Here is a 15,122-nt window from a genome sequence, read left to right on the forward strand (position 1 = left end):
CAATTGTTTTAGAGTAGGGAAGGCTGGAGATTTATTCTGAAAAGTGAAAGAATTAACATGGTTACCGTTCCATACTTCAATATAATGATGAGTGTAACCGATTTCACCATACAACAAGACAATGTCCAAGCTCTGTAAGCATAACTTAAAAGAGCAAACAGTCTATTTACAGCATTATTTAATAGAGCAAACAGAGTGATATCTATCTATTATGAAATGACCTGCCCAGTCACGGCACCTAATTCCTATTGAACTGCTCAGGGATGAACTGGAGAGTTATTTTTGGTGTCCTGATGATTTACATGATTTATTTACAAATTATGTGTATGTATGTATATATATATATATATATATATATATATATATATATATATATATATATATATATATATATATATATATATATTATGAGTAATAAGTCATAATTATTAGATCAGGATTTCATAATTATGAGATATTAAGTCGTAATTATGAGATACCAAGTCATAATTATGAGATCCTTTCTGTGTTTTTTTTCTTTTTGTGAATGCAATGCGCTTCCATAATTAAGCATATTTACATTTATTTACAATTATGGCTGGACGGAAGCACCCAAAAGCAGGACAGAAGAGGCCAGACAGCATGCCTGGACAGATGTGAGGTGGAAGACAGACATAGATGCATAGGATTTTGGTGAGATTAAGACATACTTCCATGGGGTTTATGACTTTGGAAATTGGGAATGGACCCATAAAATGAGGGGCAAGCTTCTTGCTCACGGCTTAGAAAAGTAGGTTGCGAGTGGAAAGCCAAACCTTTTGTTTGAATCAGTAGTGGTGAGCAGGACAGCATCTGTGGTTAGCCCATCTTTTGTAGCTCTGAGAGGACTTGAGGAGGGCTGTGCGGGTTATCTTACCCCCCTACTAACCGTGCCTGAACATGGCTAGGGCAGATGAGAAGGCTGTCTCGTGCTCCTGGGTGGAAAACAGTGGGGGTTGGTAGCCCCACACAACCTGAAACAGTAAGAGGCCATGGTGACAAATACATAAATGTCCCTGAGGATGGAAAGCCACCAAAAACATTGTAGGAGCATGGCCAAGGTGCAAGGGGTGCCCAGGTAACAGAACAAGGAAAAGGGAAAACTGTGACACCACTGGAGGACTTCAAACTTTTAGGCACATATAGTTTTCATGGCTGGCAGCACTCACGGACAGGTTGGCAAACAGTGGCTCGCTAAACCTGGGTGAGAGTCAAGCTAAGACTGCAGACGGTAACAGAGCCAGGGAGTATAGTGTCAGGTGGAGACTCATTGTCAGGAGAGTGCAGGCAGGACAAGATGTCATGTTTCCCATTGCAAGATTCCAGCCAGTAGGACAAGAAAAAGGTTAACCGCCCGAAGAACAGTTTCATCGCGCTTGGCGTCAATTCAGGTGCTTAGCCTACCGCAGACACTCTATATTTTGATGGTCGATCCACACAAGGAATGGAACTTGGAACCCCTCTAGCCAGTGACACCACTTCTCCAGAGCCAACTTTACCACAAAGAGCTACCATTCACTGACACAGTAGTTCATTTCAGCAAGGAAAAAAATGATGCATGGGTGCTTTCACTTTGAGAAAGATGGGTCCAACCCCCTGGTCAGAGGCATCCACCTCTACCACAAATTGCCGGGAAGGATCTAGAACGACCAGGACAGGGGCCGAGGTGAACTCCTGAGCTTGGTAAAGGCCCATTTAGCCTCTGGATTCCAGCTGAAGGCCCAGTGAACGGAGGTAAGTTTTTCAAGGGATGAACCGCCGGTAGAAATTGTTGAATGCCAAGAACCTCTACAATTGCTTCCAGGTGCTGGGCTGGGGCTAGTCCTTTACCGCCTGAATCCTGGCCAGGTCCATCTGGATATTTCCAGCTGAGAGGACAAACGTGAGAAAGGAGGTGCTCGAAACGTGGAATTCGCACTTCTCCGCCTTGATGTATTACCCATTCTGGAGGAGCTGCCTAAGCTTGTTCATTAATGGAGCACGAGAACACTAGGAACACAACCTCTCCTTGAACTGCCACCTTAACGTGGTGGAGGGGTTTGAGTACTCGAATGACCCTAGGAGCTATGTTGTCCGGGGCTATATGCCCCTGGTAGGGTCTCCCAAGGCAAACAGGTCCTGGGCGACGGGTCAGACTAAGAGCGGTTCAAAACCCCTTATGAGAGATACTACATCAGGGACCGTGACGTCGCCCGGTATGGCGCAGCCGGGGCCCCACCCTGGAGCCAGGCCCGGGGTTGGGGCTCGTATGCGAGCGCCTGGTGGCCGGGCCTTCCCCCACAGGGTCCGGCCGGGCTCAGCCCGAAGGAGCGACGTGGGGCCGCCTTCCAGTGGGCTCACCACCTGCAGGAGGGACCGTAAGGGGCCGGTGCTAAGAGGATCGGGCAGCAGTCGAAGGTGGAGGCCTCGACAACCCGATCCCTGGACACGGAAGCTAGCTCTAGGGACGTGGAATGTCACCTCGCTGGCGGGGAAGGAGCCTGAGATTGTGCGTGAGGTTGAGAGGTTCCGACTAGAGATAGTCGGGATCACCTCTACGCACGGCCTGGGCTCTGGAACCACACTCCTCGAGAGAGGATGGACTCTTTACAACTCTGGAGCTGCCCATGGTGAAAGGCGTCGGGCTGGTGTGGGTTTGCTTATAGCCCCCCAGCTCAGCCGCCATGTGTTGGAGTTTACCCCGGTGAACGAGAGGGTCGTTTCCCTGCGCCTACGGGTCGGGGATAGGTCTCTCACTGTCGTGTGTGCCTACGGGCCAAACGGCAGTATAGAGTACCCGGCCTTCTTGGGGTCTCTGGGAGGGGTGCTGGACAGTGCTCCGACTGGGGACTCCGTCGTTCTACTAGGAGACTTCAATGCACACGTGGGCAGCGACAGTGACACCTGGAGGGGCGTGATTGGGAGGAACGGCCCCCCTGATCTGAACCCGAGCGGTGTTCAGTTATTGGACTTCTGTGCTAGTTACAGTTTGTCCATAATGAACACCATGTTCAAGCATAAGGGTGTCCATCAGTACACGTGGCACCAGGACACCCTAGGCCGCAGGTCGATGATCGACTTTGTGGTCGTTTCATCTGACCTGCGGCCGTATGTCTTGGACACTCGGGTAAAGAGAGGGGCGGAGCTGTCAACTGATCACCACCTGGTGGTGAGTTGGATCCGATGGCGGGGGAGGAAGCTGGACAGACTCGGCAGACCCAAGCGTACTGTGAGGGTCTGCTGGGAACGTTTGGCCGAGCCTCCTGTCAGAGAGATCTTCAACTCCCACCTCCGGCGGAGCTTTGACCAGATCCCGAGGGAGGCCGGAGATATTGAGTCCGAGTGGACCATGTTCTCCACCTCCATTGTCGAAGCGGCCGCTCGGAGCTGTGGCAGTAAGGTCTCCGGTGCCTGTCGAGGCGGCAATCCCCGAACCCGGTGGTGGAAACCGGAAGTAAGGGATGCCGTCAAGCTGAAGAAGGAGTCCTACCTGGCCTGGTTGGCTTGTGGGACTCCTGAGGCAGCTGACGGGTACCGGCAGGCCAAGCGAACTGCAGCCCGGGTGGTTATCGAGGCAAAAACTCGGGCCTGGGAGGAGCTCGGTGAGGCCATGGAGAAGGACTATCGGCTGGCCTCGAAGAGATTCTGGCAAACCGTCCGGCGCCTCAGGAGGGGAAAGCAGTGCCCCACCAATGCTGTTTACAGTAGAGGTGGGGAGCTGTTGACCTCAACTGGGGATGTCGTTGGACGGTGGAAGGAATACTTCGAGGATCTCCTCAATCCCGCCGTCACGTCTTCCATTGAGGAAGCAGAGGCTGAGGGCTCAGAGGCGGACTCGTCCATCACCCAAGCTGAAGTCACCGAGGTAGTAAAGAAACTCCTCGGTGGCAGGGCACCGGGGGTGGATGAGATCCGCCCTGAGTACCTCAAGTCTCTGGATGTTGTGGGGCTGTCTTGGCTGACACGCCTCTGCAGCATCGCGTGGCGGTCGGGGACAGTGCCTCTGGAATGGCAGACCGGGGTGGTGGTCCCTCTTTTTAAGAAGGGGGACCGGAGGGTGTGTTCCAACTATAGGGGGATCACACTTCTCAGCCTACCTGGGAAAGTCTATGCCAGGGTACTGGAGAGGAGAATACGGCCGATAGTAGAACCTCGGATTCAGGAGGAACAATGTGGTTTTCGTCCAGGCCGTGGAACACAGGACCAGCTCTATACCCTCTACAGGGTGCTGGAGGGTTCATGGGAGTTTGCCCAACCAGTCCACATGTGCTTTGTGGATTTGGAAAAGGCATTCGACTGTGTCCCTCGCGGCGGCCTGTGGAGGGTGCTCCGGGAGTATGGGGTCGGGGGCCCTTTACTAAGGGCTGTCCGGTCCCTGTATGACCGAAGCAGGAGCTTGGTTCGCATTGCCGGCAGTAAGTCAGACTTGTTCCCGGTGCATGTTGGACTCCGGCAGGGCTGCCCTTTGTCACCGGTTCTGTTCATAATTTTTATGGACAGAATTTCTAGGCGCAGCCAGGGGTCGGAGGGTGTCCGGTTTGGTGACGACACGATTTCGTCTTTGCTCTTTGCAGATGATGTTGTCGTGTTGGCTTCATCAGACCAGGACCTTCAGCATGCACTGGGACGGTTTGCAGCCGAGTGTGAAGCGGCTGGGATGAGAATCAGCACCTCCAAATCCGAGGCCATGGTCCTCAGTCGGAAAAGGGTGGCTTGCCCACTTCAGGTTGGTGGGGAGTTCCTGCCGCAAGTGGAGGAGTTTAAGTATCTTGGGGTTTTGTTCACGAGTGAGGGAAGGGTGGAACGGGAGATTGACAGACGGATCGGTGCAGCTTCTGCAGTAATGCGGTCGATGTACCGGTCTGTCGTGGTGAAGAAGGAGCTGAGCCGCAAGGCGAAACTTTCGATTTACCGGTCAATCTACGTTCCTACTCTCACCTATGGTCATGAGCTCTGGGTCATGACCGAAAGGACAAGATCCCGGATACAGGCGGCCGAAATGTGCTTCCTCCGCAGGGTGGCTGGGCGATCCCTTAGAGATAGGGTGAGAAGCTTAGTCACTCGGGCGGAGCTCGGAGTAGATCCGCTGCTCCTCCACATCGAGAGGGGTCAGCTGAGGTGGCTCGGGCATCTGTTCCGGATGCCTCCTGGACGCCTTCCTGGGAAGGTGTTCCGGGCGCGTCCCACTGGGAGGAGACCCCGGGGAAGACCTAGGACACGCTGGAGAGACTATGTCTCCCGGCTGGCCTGGGAACGCCTTGGTGTCCCCCCGGAAGAGCTGGAAGAAGTGTCTAGGGAGAGGGAAGTCTGGGCATCTTTGCTTAGACTGCTGCCCCCGCGACCCAGCATCGGATAAGCGGGAGAAGATGGATGGATGGATGGATGGAGAACACTAGGATGCCATCTAGGTAGACAAACATGTCATGATTCAACATGTCATTAAGCACGTCATTCACTAATGCCCGGAATACCGCTGGCAAATTATTGTTTTCTAATCATCCCCCTGCCGGATGTGGACAAAGTGGTAGGCATTCCGGAGGTCTAAGTCAAAGAAGATAGTAAAGCCTTAAAGAGAGTCAAAGCAGAGAATATTAGGGGCAACAGGTAAGGGTCTTGACTGTGTTGGTATTCAAACCCAAATAGTTGATTCACAGTCTAAGGCTCTTGTTTTTCTTTTCCACAATAAAAATCCAGAGCAGATGATGCCAGCAGTAAGGCAGACCTAAATGTATTGGGTCATGGCCACCAGCTTGGGCATTAAAAGATAATAGAGGGGAGGCATAGTTCTGGGGAAAAGATTTATCATGCAATTGTAGGGCCAGCAAGGAAGTGGCCCAGGCTTTACAAGTCAAGTCAAGTCAAGTCAAGTCAAGTCAAGTCAAGTCAAGTCAAGTCAAGTCAAGTCAAGTCAAGTTTATTTGTATAGCGCTTTTCACAACAGACATTGTCTCAAAGCAGCTTTACAGAAAACAACAGTGAAGGTGAATGGTGTGCGTTTGTCCCTGATGAGCAGCCGTGGCGACAGTGGCAAGGAAAAACTCCCTTAGATGATATGAGGAAGAAACCTTGAGAGGAACCAGACTCAAAGGGGAACCCATCCTCATATGGGTGACATCAAAAGTTTGGTCATAAATCTTTCAACAATACAGAACAATTTGTGATCATCATAGATCCAGCATCAGCTTCTCCATGCCAGGGCCTTTAAACACTCGGCATCTACTTCTCCATGATCATCCATAGGTCCATAATCTTCACGAGGTGGGACGTGACTGGAGCTGGCCAAACCTCAGGAAGCCTCGGGATGGGGAGAGAAAGAGAAGCAGTGGAGAGGAATTAGCGTAGCTGCTGTTCATGATATTAACAGCACAAGTTGATAATGTGCATGTGATCAGTGTTTACAAAACACTGCTGCAATGTAGTGAGGAGCTGAGTGGAACTGAGGTCGGGAGGAGTCTCTGGGGGACAAGAGACCAGTGTGGGGAAAGAAAGTGTGAGACAGTGGGATTGGCAATATGTTCCTTACTCAAGTACCCAGCCACTAAACCAGTCCAATAAGGGTTGTGATGACGAAGCCAGTGGAAGCCAAACATGACCGGGCATGAGGCAACAAAGTTTCCAAAAAAGTGAGTCACTCCCAGTGTTGCTCAATGTCCTGGAGGGTTTGATAAGTGGCTTTGTCTAAGTAATATCCATCCAGAGCCTGGACCTGGAAGATTTCCAGTAGAGGCTTGGTTTTCAGAACTAGCTGGTGGGCAAGGTCCTAATCCATGAATTCTGAGTCCACACCGGAGTTCACAAAGGCTGCCAGTTGATGATCCTGGACCCCGGAATGGATGCTGTTCTTGAGCAAGGGTTTAGAAGAAAGCATATGATCGGCCTCTCCACAGTAGAGACAGAGCTCCAGGGAATGGCATCTTTTTCTCAGTTGAAGATATGTGCTGACGTGCAATCTCCATGGCCAGGTCAATCAAGGCATCCAGGTAAGATAGGAGTTCCTGGGCATAAAGGCCCCAAGCAATGGCATCATATAAGGTGGTGCAATCCGCGGCAGACTCAGCCACCGAATGGTTGCTCTGTGTTGAAGACAACAGAGAGCGAGTGGTGTCCTGCCAAGGAATGGATAAACCAAAAACCTTGCAGAGTTCCCTGGAGAAGGTGATGAAAGAGGAGACTGATTTTCCGACTCTGAGGGCTTGTCCAAATAGCAAGGAGAAGTAAGCCAACCCGGCCTTCTCGGTCAAAAAGGAGGATGGTTGGAGACTAAAAATCAGATTGCACTGCACAAGCAGAGACCGGCAGAGAAGCGTCCTGAGTAACAAGGTGCAGCTCCAGTGGAAGGATAGCTCCAAGTACGGGCTAAGCCTGGAGGATAATTGAGAACTGCCCAACCTGCCGCTATGGGAGGAGTTTCAAAGTGTTAAATGAGCTGCTGAATGAGCTTCCATTGTTATCTCCTAGTTCATGTGTGGCAGAGACCTGGACCAGGGCATTGACAGTAGTCTGAAGATCAGGAGCATCATAGGATCCATAGCTGGGTCTAAAGGAATACTTATAAACACAGGAATACTTCCTGCCACACAGGGGATTAATACCAATAGTCCAAGATGGCATAGCATAAAGCAGGGGGTGAAAGCAAAAACGAAAAAACAGTCCAAAACAGTTTGAGATAGAAAGACATCAAACAGAGCAATAGAGAAAAAACTAATCTGAGTCCAAGAGGATGCAAATGTCTGAGAAGCAGAAAAAGAGCGAAACCAAAAATAAACTTTCTCGAAAGAAAAAGAAAGGCTGGAAGGTCTCAAATCAAGCAACAAGCCAAACAAGGAAATCTGTCAGAGAGCGCATACAGATGTCATCTATATATACAGAGGGAGGATGGCCACCATTTCTCAGGCATTGGCGCCGGAATGGTGGCCATCCTCCCTCTGTATATACAGATGTCATCTATATATACAGAGGGAGGATGGCCACCATTCCGGCGCCAATGCCTGAGAAATGGCGCCAATCTGGAAGCGGAAGGGGTGACCCTGGAAGTGTCTCTGCGACTGACTGACAGTTGTGGCATTAAGTTAGAAGCTGCACTATCAATTGATATTGTAGCTCAATTGGCACTACTTCTTCTCAAAGCTGGAATATGAAAACTATTTGCTAAGTATATTAATAATACAAGGAATAATAAACAATATACTTACACTTGTTTTTGCATTTTTGCAGCTGAAGTCCAAGCCCTAGACTGAGTCCTAGTATGATAGTCACAACAGATACAGCTAAGGTGCCGATCTGTATGAACACACACACACACACACACACACACACACACACACACACACACACACACACACACACACACACACACACACACACACACACACACACACACACACACACACACAAGCTTAATCAATGACCTGTTTTCTCTATATATTGCAAAATTTTGTTGGCAACACTCTATCAATTAACATATAGTGTATATAGTTGCCCATAACTTTGATCCTCAGTAAAACTAGAAAGTAACCAAAAAAATTACTTAAGCAAAGTAACAAAGTACATTTACTCAAATACTTTACACTCGGATTTACAATGTCCACTTACAATTTGAGGATTGTAGAAAAGAAAGTATGGTACTCAGAATATTTGATCTGTTAGTTCTCAATTAAATGGAAACAAACTACTAATAGTGAAGGATTCGAAGGCAATTTGACTTTATTTCAGTTTATATGGTAATAGAGTTCAAGACAACATATTGTCTAAGGTATTGTTCCAAATTCCAGAATCCATAGCTGGGACAGGCATCTGAAAAAAAGGCTACTGTAGCTACCGTATTTGTTCAAATGGAATTTGGCTCTATTGGCTTGATGATAAAACACTTCTTTAATAATCTGATTGATAATCGGATCAGATGACTGATTGATAATCCCTTTGGACCTGCTGGATTCATCCTGATTCTTCACTTTTGTTTAGGGCTCTCCTGCTGGTGTGCATGGTTTCACATGTATCATTTCTCTTACATCCAATGGAACTGATGCAAACTAATGTTTTTATCCAAGGACTTCACAGCATGTGCTGCTTCGGCCAGTAAGAGTTTCTAAGTAATAAAATTAAGTAATAAAACTAAGAACTTAGAATCTTTATTGGCTACATTTTCCATCAATCATTTAGTTTCCAAAATGCTACTGGCTGAAAATAAAAGCTTTGAAATGATAGGGGTTAATAATAAACATCACCTGGACACCTGCCATTTGTTTTGTAACACAATATTCTACCAGCCATATTTGGGTTTTTTTGACCAGCAAGTTGTCATTATTAATGCAGAAGTTATTCCCAAACATATACAAACAATATGAAAACTTTGTTCTGTGACATAAACAAAAGAATAAGCATCTAAATTACAACACTATTGTTTGGTTGGAGCAAAAATGCTTCATGGCATGTTGTTTAGTGGACCATTTTCTTTCCTAATAAACCGGGATTTGCAGCAGTGGATGTATGATCATTTACTGTATATGTACTCAATACTTAGTAGTGGCTCCTTTTGCTTCAATTACTGCCTCAATTCAACGTGGCATGGAGGTGATCAGTCTGCGGCACTGCTGAGGTGGTATGAAAGCCCAGGTTTCTTTGACAGTGGCCTTCAGCTCATCTGTTTTTTTTGGTCTCTTGTTTCTCATTTTCTTCTTGAGAATACTTCATAGATTCTCTATGGGGTTCAGGTCTGGAGAGTTTGCTGGCCAATCAAGCACACCAACACTATGGTCATTTAACTAACTTTTGGTGCTTTTGGCAGAGTGGGCAGGTGCCAAATCCTGTTGCAAAATGAAATCAGCATCTTTGAAAAGCTGGTCAGTAGAGGGAAGCATGAAGTGCTCTAAAATGTCTTGGTAAACATGTGCAGTGACTTTGGTTTTCAAAAAACACAGTGGACCAACAACAGCAGATGACATTGCACCCCAAATCATCACAGACTGTGGAAACTTAACACTGGGCATCAAACAACTTAAGTTATGAGCGTTTCCACCCTTCTTCCAGACTCTAGGACCTTGGTTTCCAAATTAAATAAAAACTTGCTCTCATCTGAAAAGAGGACTTTGGACCACTGGGTAACAGTCCAGTTGTTCTTTTCTTTAGCCCAGGTAAGACGCCTCTGACGTTGTCTGTGGTTTAGGAGTGGCTTAAAAAGAGGAATACGACACCTGTAGCCAAATTCATTGACACGTCTGTGTGGGGTGGTTTTAATAGTTTGACCCCAGCCTCAGTCCATTCCTTGTAAAGTTAACTGAAATTCTTGAATCAATTTTGTTCGACAAGCCTCTCGAGACTGCAGTTCTCTCCGCTCGTTGTTTATCTTTTTCTTCCAAATCTTTTTCCTTCCACTCAAATTTCTGTTAACATTCTTGGATACAGCACTCTGTGAACAGCAGCTTCTTTGGCAATGAATGTTTGTGGCTTCTCCTCCATGTAAAGGGTGTCAATGATTGTCTTCTGGACAACTGTCAGTCTTCCCCATGATTGTGTTGCCTAGTGAACCAAACTGAGAGACTATTTTGATAGCTCAGGAAACCTTTCCAGGTGTTTTGAGTTGATTAGCTGATTGGCATGTCAGCATATTCTAATTTGTTTATATCGTGAATTGGTGGGTTTTTGTTAAATGTGAGCGGAAATCATCACAATTAAAAGAACCGAAGACTTAAACTTCTTCAGTCTGTGTGCATTGAATTTATTTAATACACAAGTTTCACAATTTGAGCTGAATTACTGAAATCTTGTCCCTTTTCATTTAATCTATTGTTAAACATTAACACCTGAGAATATTGGGATATCGGTCCCGGGGGTGCGCCGCTGACGACTAAGAGGTTTAAAGCACTAACCTAATAAAATAAGGTGCATGATAAATACAGTGCTGGACTGTGACACTGTATTTACTCTGTAATGAAGAATCGGTTTGTACAATGAAACAGTGTGTGTGATGATGGTGTACCTTAAAATCTGACTTGGAAAATTACAGCATTTGGAAGACGCCCTTATCCAAAAGAGGCCCAGCAGGGATAGCTTGTTGATGCATTGATTTTAACTCATAACCCTCTGTTTTAAAAGCCAAATCTTTAACCACTGAGCTTCCACCTCCCAGAGGAAACCGCCTAACTGGAAACTGGGTGAGGATAAAGGGAGCTGGAGTTCAAAGCAAGTGTAGACACAGATGTGCGATTCAGAACCAGAGAGTCATAATTAACTAATAAATTAATTAACCATGTAGTTAAACATTTCTGGACTATGTATCTGCTCTATGAACTCTGAACGAACACCATTTAATGTTTGCACTATAACTTCTGGTTATAATAAAGGCACACTTTTAGCTATTTTTGTAATCCAAACAATGTGAACCATTTTTGGCACATTTAATAGAGTCATATAGTTGCATAAACCTATTTACCTCGGCTACACTTCCCATTAGCCGATACACTTTACTAATCATTTACTTACTGATTACTTTACTAATTATTTTCTAAACACGTTAAACACCTTCAGCGATTCACGCCAGATCTCGGCAACAGTGTCAAAACAGCTGGATTGTCATCTTTGGGAAGAGGGCAATGTCTGCAGGAGCCAAATCTGTGCAGAAGTGAGATCATGTGGATTGTTCTCTGATGATCTTTATGCACAAGTTGCCGAACGTTTTCAACATTTCCGGAGGTTGAGCTCGTTGAAGATCTTTCTGATCTCTCATCGCGTTCCAGCGATGATGTTCTGCTCTTCCGCCGTATCTCCAGAGTTTGTCATGTCAAAGGAATCTGTGGCAGATTTGCCCAGTTTTTCACAGAATTTTACGTTTGCTCTTTGTTCTAATTTGCTGTCTGTAATGAAATAGTAGATTTGGTAATGCACGTGGTCATAATAGCACCAGTTAACGCCGTTGGTCTCGAAATATTGATACCACCTTGTATATTTATAAATATATGCATTTGGCCGACAGCTTCATTATAGGACACTGGTGAAAATGTATGCATTCTATTTTGATACAAAAATAAAAAAAACAATTATAATAATTGAAGTAATCACTAACTGGATTACTGTCTACCTATAGTCTGGTAAATATCAGAACACAGCCATATGCTAAAAAAAAAGCAACCCATATGACAAGGCACCTGGTTGAAGAAATATGTATGCATGTAGCCCTGTGCACAGAATGTACCCTCAAGTGTCAAGTGCAAATAATACATTGCTTGACAAGGCATTTCCAGACAGAGGAGACAGTAGACAATGGCAACAATCCAGACCAGAAGTATTTCTCTTCCAACATGAAATTCACACACACACACACACTTTCCACTGTATTTACTGTTTGTCAAAAAAAAAAAAAATGTAATCAATGTTATCCACACACATATTCCCACATTAATAAAAAATGTATTTAATCTGACCCTGACTACTTACAATAATGTGTTTCTTCTTGTGTTTCAGGGTCTTGCTGAAATCCATGCTGGTCTGTGAAGTTGTTGCTGGAAAGAACTGCAAGAGATAAGTATATGAGAGAAGATAACAAACAAATGTTAAAGAAGTGAGCAGAGCATGAACTCTGGAACCTTGAAAGTGTGTGTGTGTTAGTGCAAGTGTGTGTGCGCATGTGTTTGTGTGTGTGTGTGTATATGTGAGACAGCGTAATGATTTTATTTGCTCTGCAAACATTAACTTCATGTCATGTAGATATCGCTGATATTCCCATATTGTATAGATTATATTTTGATTATTGCTCTGTAGAAGATATTGTGATTGTTAACCGGCTTGGGTGGATCCTGAAGCCCTGAGGTCATTCTGTTTTTGTAGAAGTATGATATATTCCAAATGTTAAAGCAATGGATTGTATTTTTTTAGATAACACGGTGCATTATAACACTTGCAGGAGTGGGATCATTTTGGCATATTTTAATCTTAATCTTAATATCTTAATACCACACACTGAGAGAATATGCCATCAGTGTGTGGTATTAAAAGGCTCAGTGTGACTGCCAAAAAACATTCTTTTGCCCCATTGCTGGAAGCCTGAGCTGTTCAGACAGGTTGGGTTCATGGATTCATGCAGTTCTACCAAATTCCAACTCTTCATATCACAGCAAAAACTCAGGATTTACAAATATAAAGCTTTTTTACTCTTTATCTGTCCAGTTGAATTGAGTCTGTGCAGACTGCAGCTTTCGAATTTAGAATTTAGCTGATAGGACTTGATCCTAATCTGTTCTTGTGCTGTCGCAGCTTTGTGTTGTGCATTCTGGATTATGTTTTCCATAATATTAACATTTATGTCATTTGACAGATAGGTTCCCTGGTGGTCTAGTGGTTAGGATGTGGCGCTCTCACCGCTGCGGCCCGGGTTCCATCCCCAGTCAGGGAACCAACCCCAGCCAATTTCAGTGCCGGTCCCAAGCCCGGATAAATTGGGGAGGGTTGTTTTAGGAAGGGCATCCAGTGTAAAAACGTGTCAAATCAAACATGTGGAGGATACGCTGTGGTGACCCCTAACAGGAGAAGCCAAAAGAAAGTTTTTGTCATTCGACAGATGCCCTTATTCAAAGCAACTTCTCTCATTCATGCAACTGAGCAGCTATGGGGTTAATGGCAACAGGAAATTCAAATTGATGTGCCTGGGATTTTAACTTTCAACCTTTGTTACCAAAGATCAATGTCTTTACCACTAAGCTACCACCCACTGCTCAATGTTTCATGGTTGTTGTTTCGATTTGAGTGGTTTAGGATGAATGCAGAAGGAAATTTCTTTGCCACACAGAAAGCCTGAGTGAAATTGATAGACAAGGAAATACAGTAGAAAGCCACCAGGAGGGATGGGGGGGTGAGGAGATCACACTGCGTCCCTGACATGCTGAGGATGTAGCCCCGCCGTCCGGTCCTGCTAAGGATGTCGCACAGGTTGCAAAGACTGCTTACTTGAGTAACCCAAGCCTTCTTGATAACTTCTGCTCTTTCTTATCTGACTTCTCTCATTTCAGAAAAGCAGTTTTTTTTATTTCCTTACAATTCTGTGTACAAGAGAACGTTGAGCCTTAAATAATACCAGTTAATTAATAGTGACTTTAATACTTAAACCTGCCTGTCTAAATCAATGAAATCTTACTGTTTTGCTCATTTTAATGTTTTAAATAAACATTTATTGAAGTTTTTGACCTGGCGTGATATATTTTTTGCATTGTGTTGCCACAACAAGACTGTTGCTGTTGAAATTCTTTTTTCAATGGAATGGAGAAATTGTTCAATCTTAGCTTTTCAAAATGATGAGACTTATCATTCTCTCTTTTTTTTTTTTTTCATGAGTATAGTGAGCTGATTTGATTGCTTGCAGGCAAAGCGATTGTGTTGTGACGGTGCAACGAGAAATGAAAAGGGATAAAAAGCTCATGCTTTATTCAATAACTCATAAACCGATTTTTCAAATTAATCAGCTCACTGCAAAACAATCCATTGTACAAACTCTTGAAATTTGTAAATCACAGGTTAAATACATTAGAACGTGAGAAACACCAAGAAAAGGTTTAGCCTTTTATGGCGTACCAGCAGAGCTTGTTTATAGATAAAAAAAAAAAACCACCTTGTTTTTCTAAGCTTCCTGGTCTGCATGGAAAATTACCTCTGAGAAGCTTTTAGCCAACCAGCCTAGTCTTGTCCTCTAGAATCTCAGTTCAGACTGTTTCCAAGCAGTGTGTTTTAATAGATTATGTGGCACTAATTCTAACTTCCTGTGGGTTGACCCCTTCTTACACACTGTTCTGCCTCTATACACATGTAGCAGCATGCATACAGTCTGGAAATATTGCACATTTCAATCCTAATTGCAACCATTTTTTTTTTTTTGCATTGATTCTTTAAAAATGATTTTGCTGCTGTATTAAGTGTATTAAACGTATCAAAACCTTACCCAGTATGGAGCTGCAAATGCTTGGGAGTCTCTAAAAATAATACAATGTCAAGAAAATACAGAACGATCAACAGCATTTGAGCATTTCATTTCCAAATAACATCCAATTGCTAAAATAAATTATATATACAGTACTGCAGCATGCATAACATTTACATGCATTTTACATCTAGGCATTCATTAACGTCCTTCCTGAATTAATCCA

The 15,122-nt window shown here is 44.9% G+C and overlaps 1 protein-coding gene across 4 annotated transcripts in view; it reads right to left on the reverse strand.

Annotated features, from left to right (window-relative positions):
* Positions 1-14,708, reverse strand: part of LOC310729026 (venom phosphodiesterase CdcPDE) — a 56,910-nt gene extending 42,202 nt beyond the window's left edge. The window contains exons 1-3 of one of the 4 annotated variants that reach the window (XM_083546981.1): positions 14,630-14,708; positions 12,427-12,501; positions 8,190-8,277 (exon numbers count right to left, since the gene is read on the reverse strand). In XM_083546981.1, coding sequence (XP_083403107.1) covers positions 8,190-8,277; positions 12,427-12,471 — 133 coding nt within the window. In that variant the 5' untranslated portion in view covers positions 12,472-12,501; positions 14,630-14,708. Of the gene's footprint in view, positions 1-794; positions 943-8,189; positions 8,278-12,426; positions 12,607-14,629 lie in introns of those variants that run through there. The other 3 variants (XM_083546980.1, XM_083546982.1, XM_083546983.1) reach the window with 3 other exon arrangements.
* Positions 14,709-15,122: the final 414 nt, after the last annotated feature.

The sequence above is a fragment of the Silurus aristotelis genome (genome assembly GCF_946808225.1).
Source record: "Silurus aristotelis genome assembly, chromosome: 7".
Taxonomy (NCBI): Eukaryota; Metazoa; Chordata; class Actinopteri; order Siluriformes; family Siluridae; genus Silurus; species Silurus aristotelis.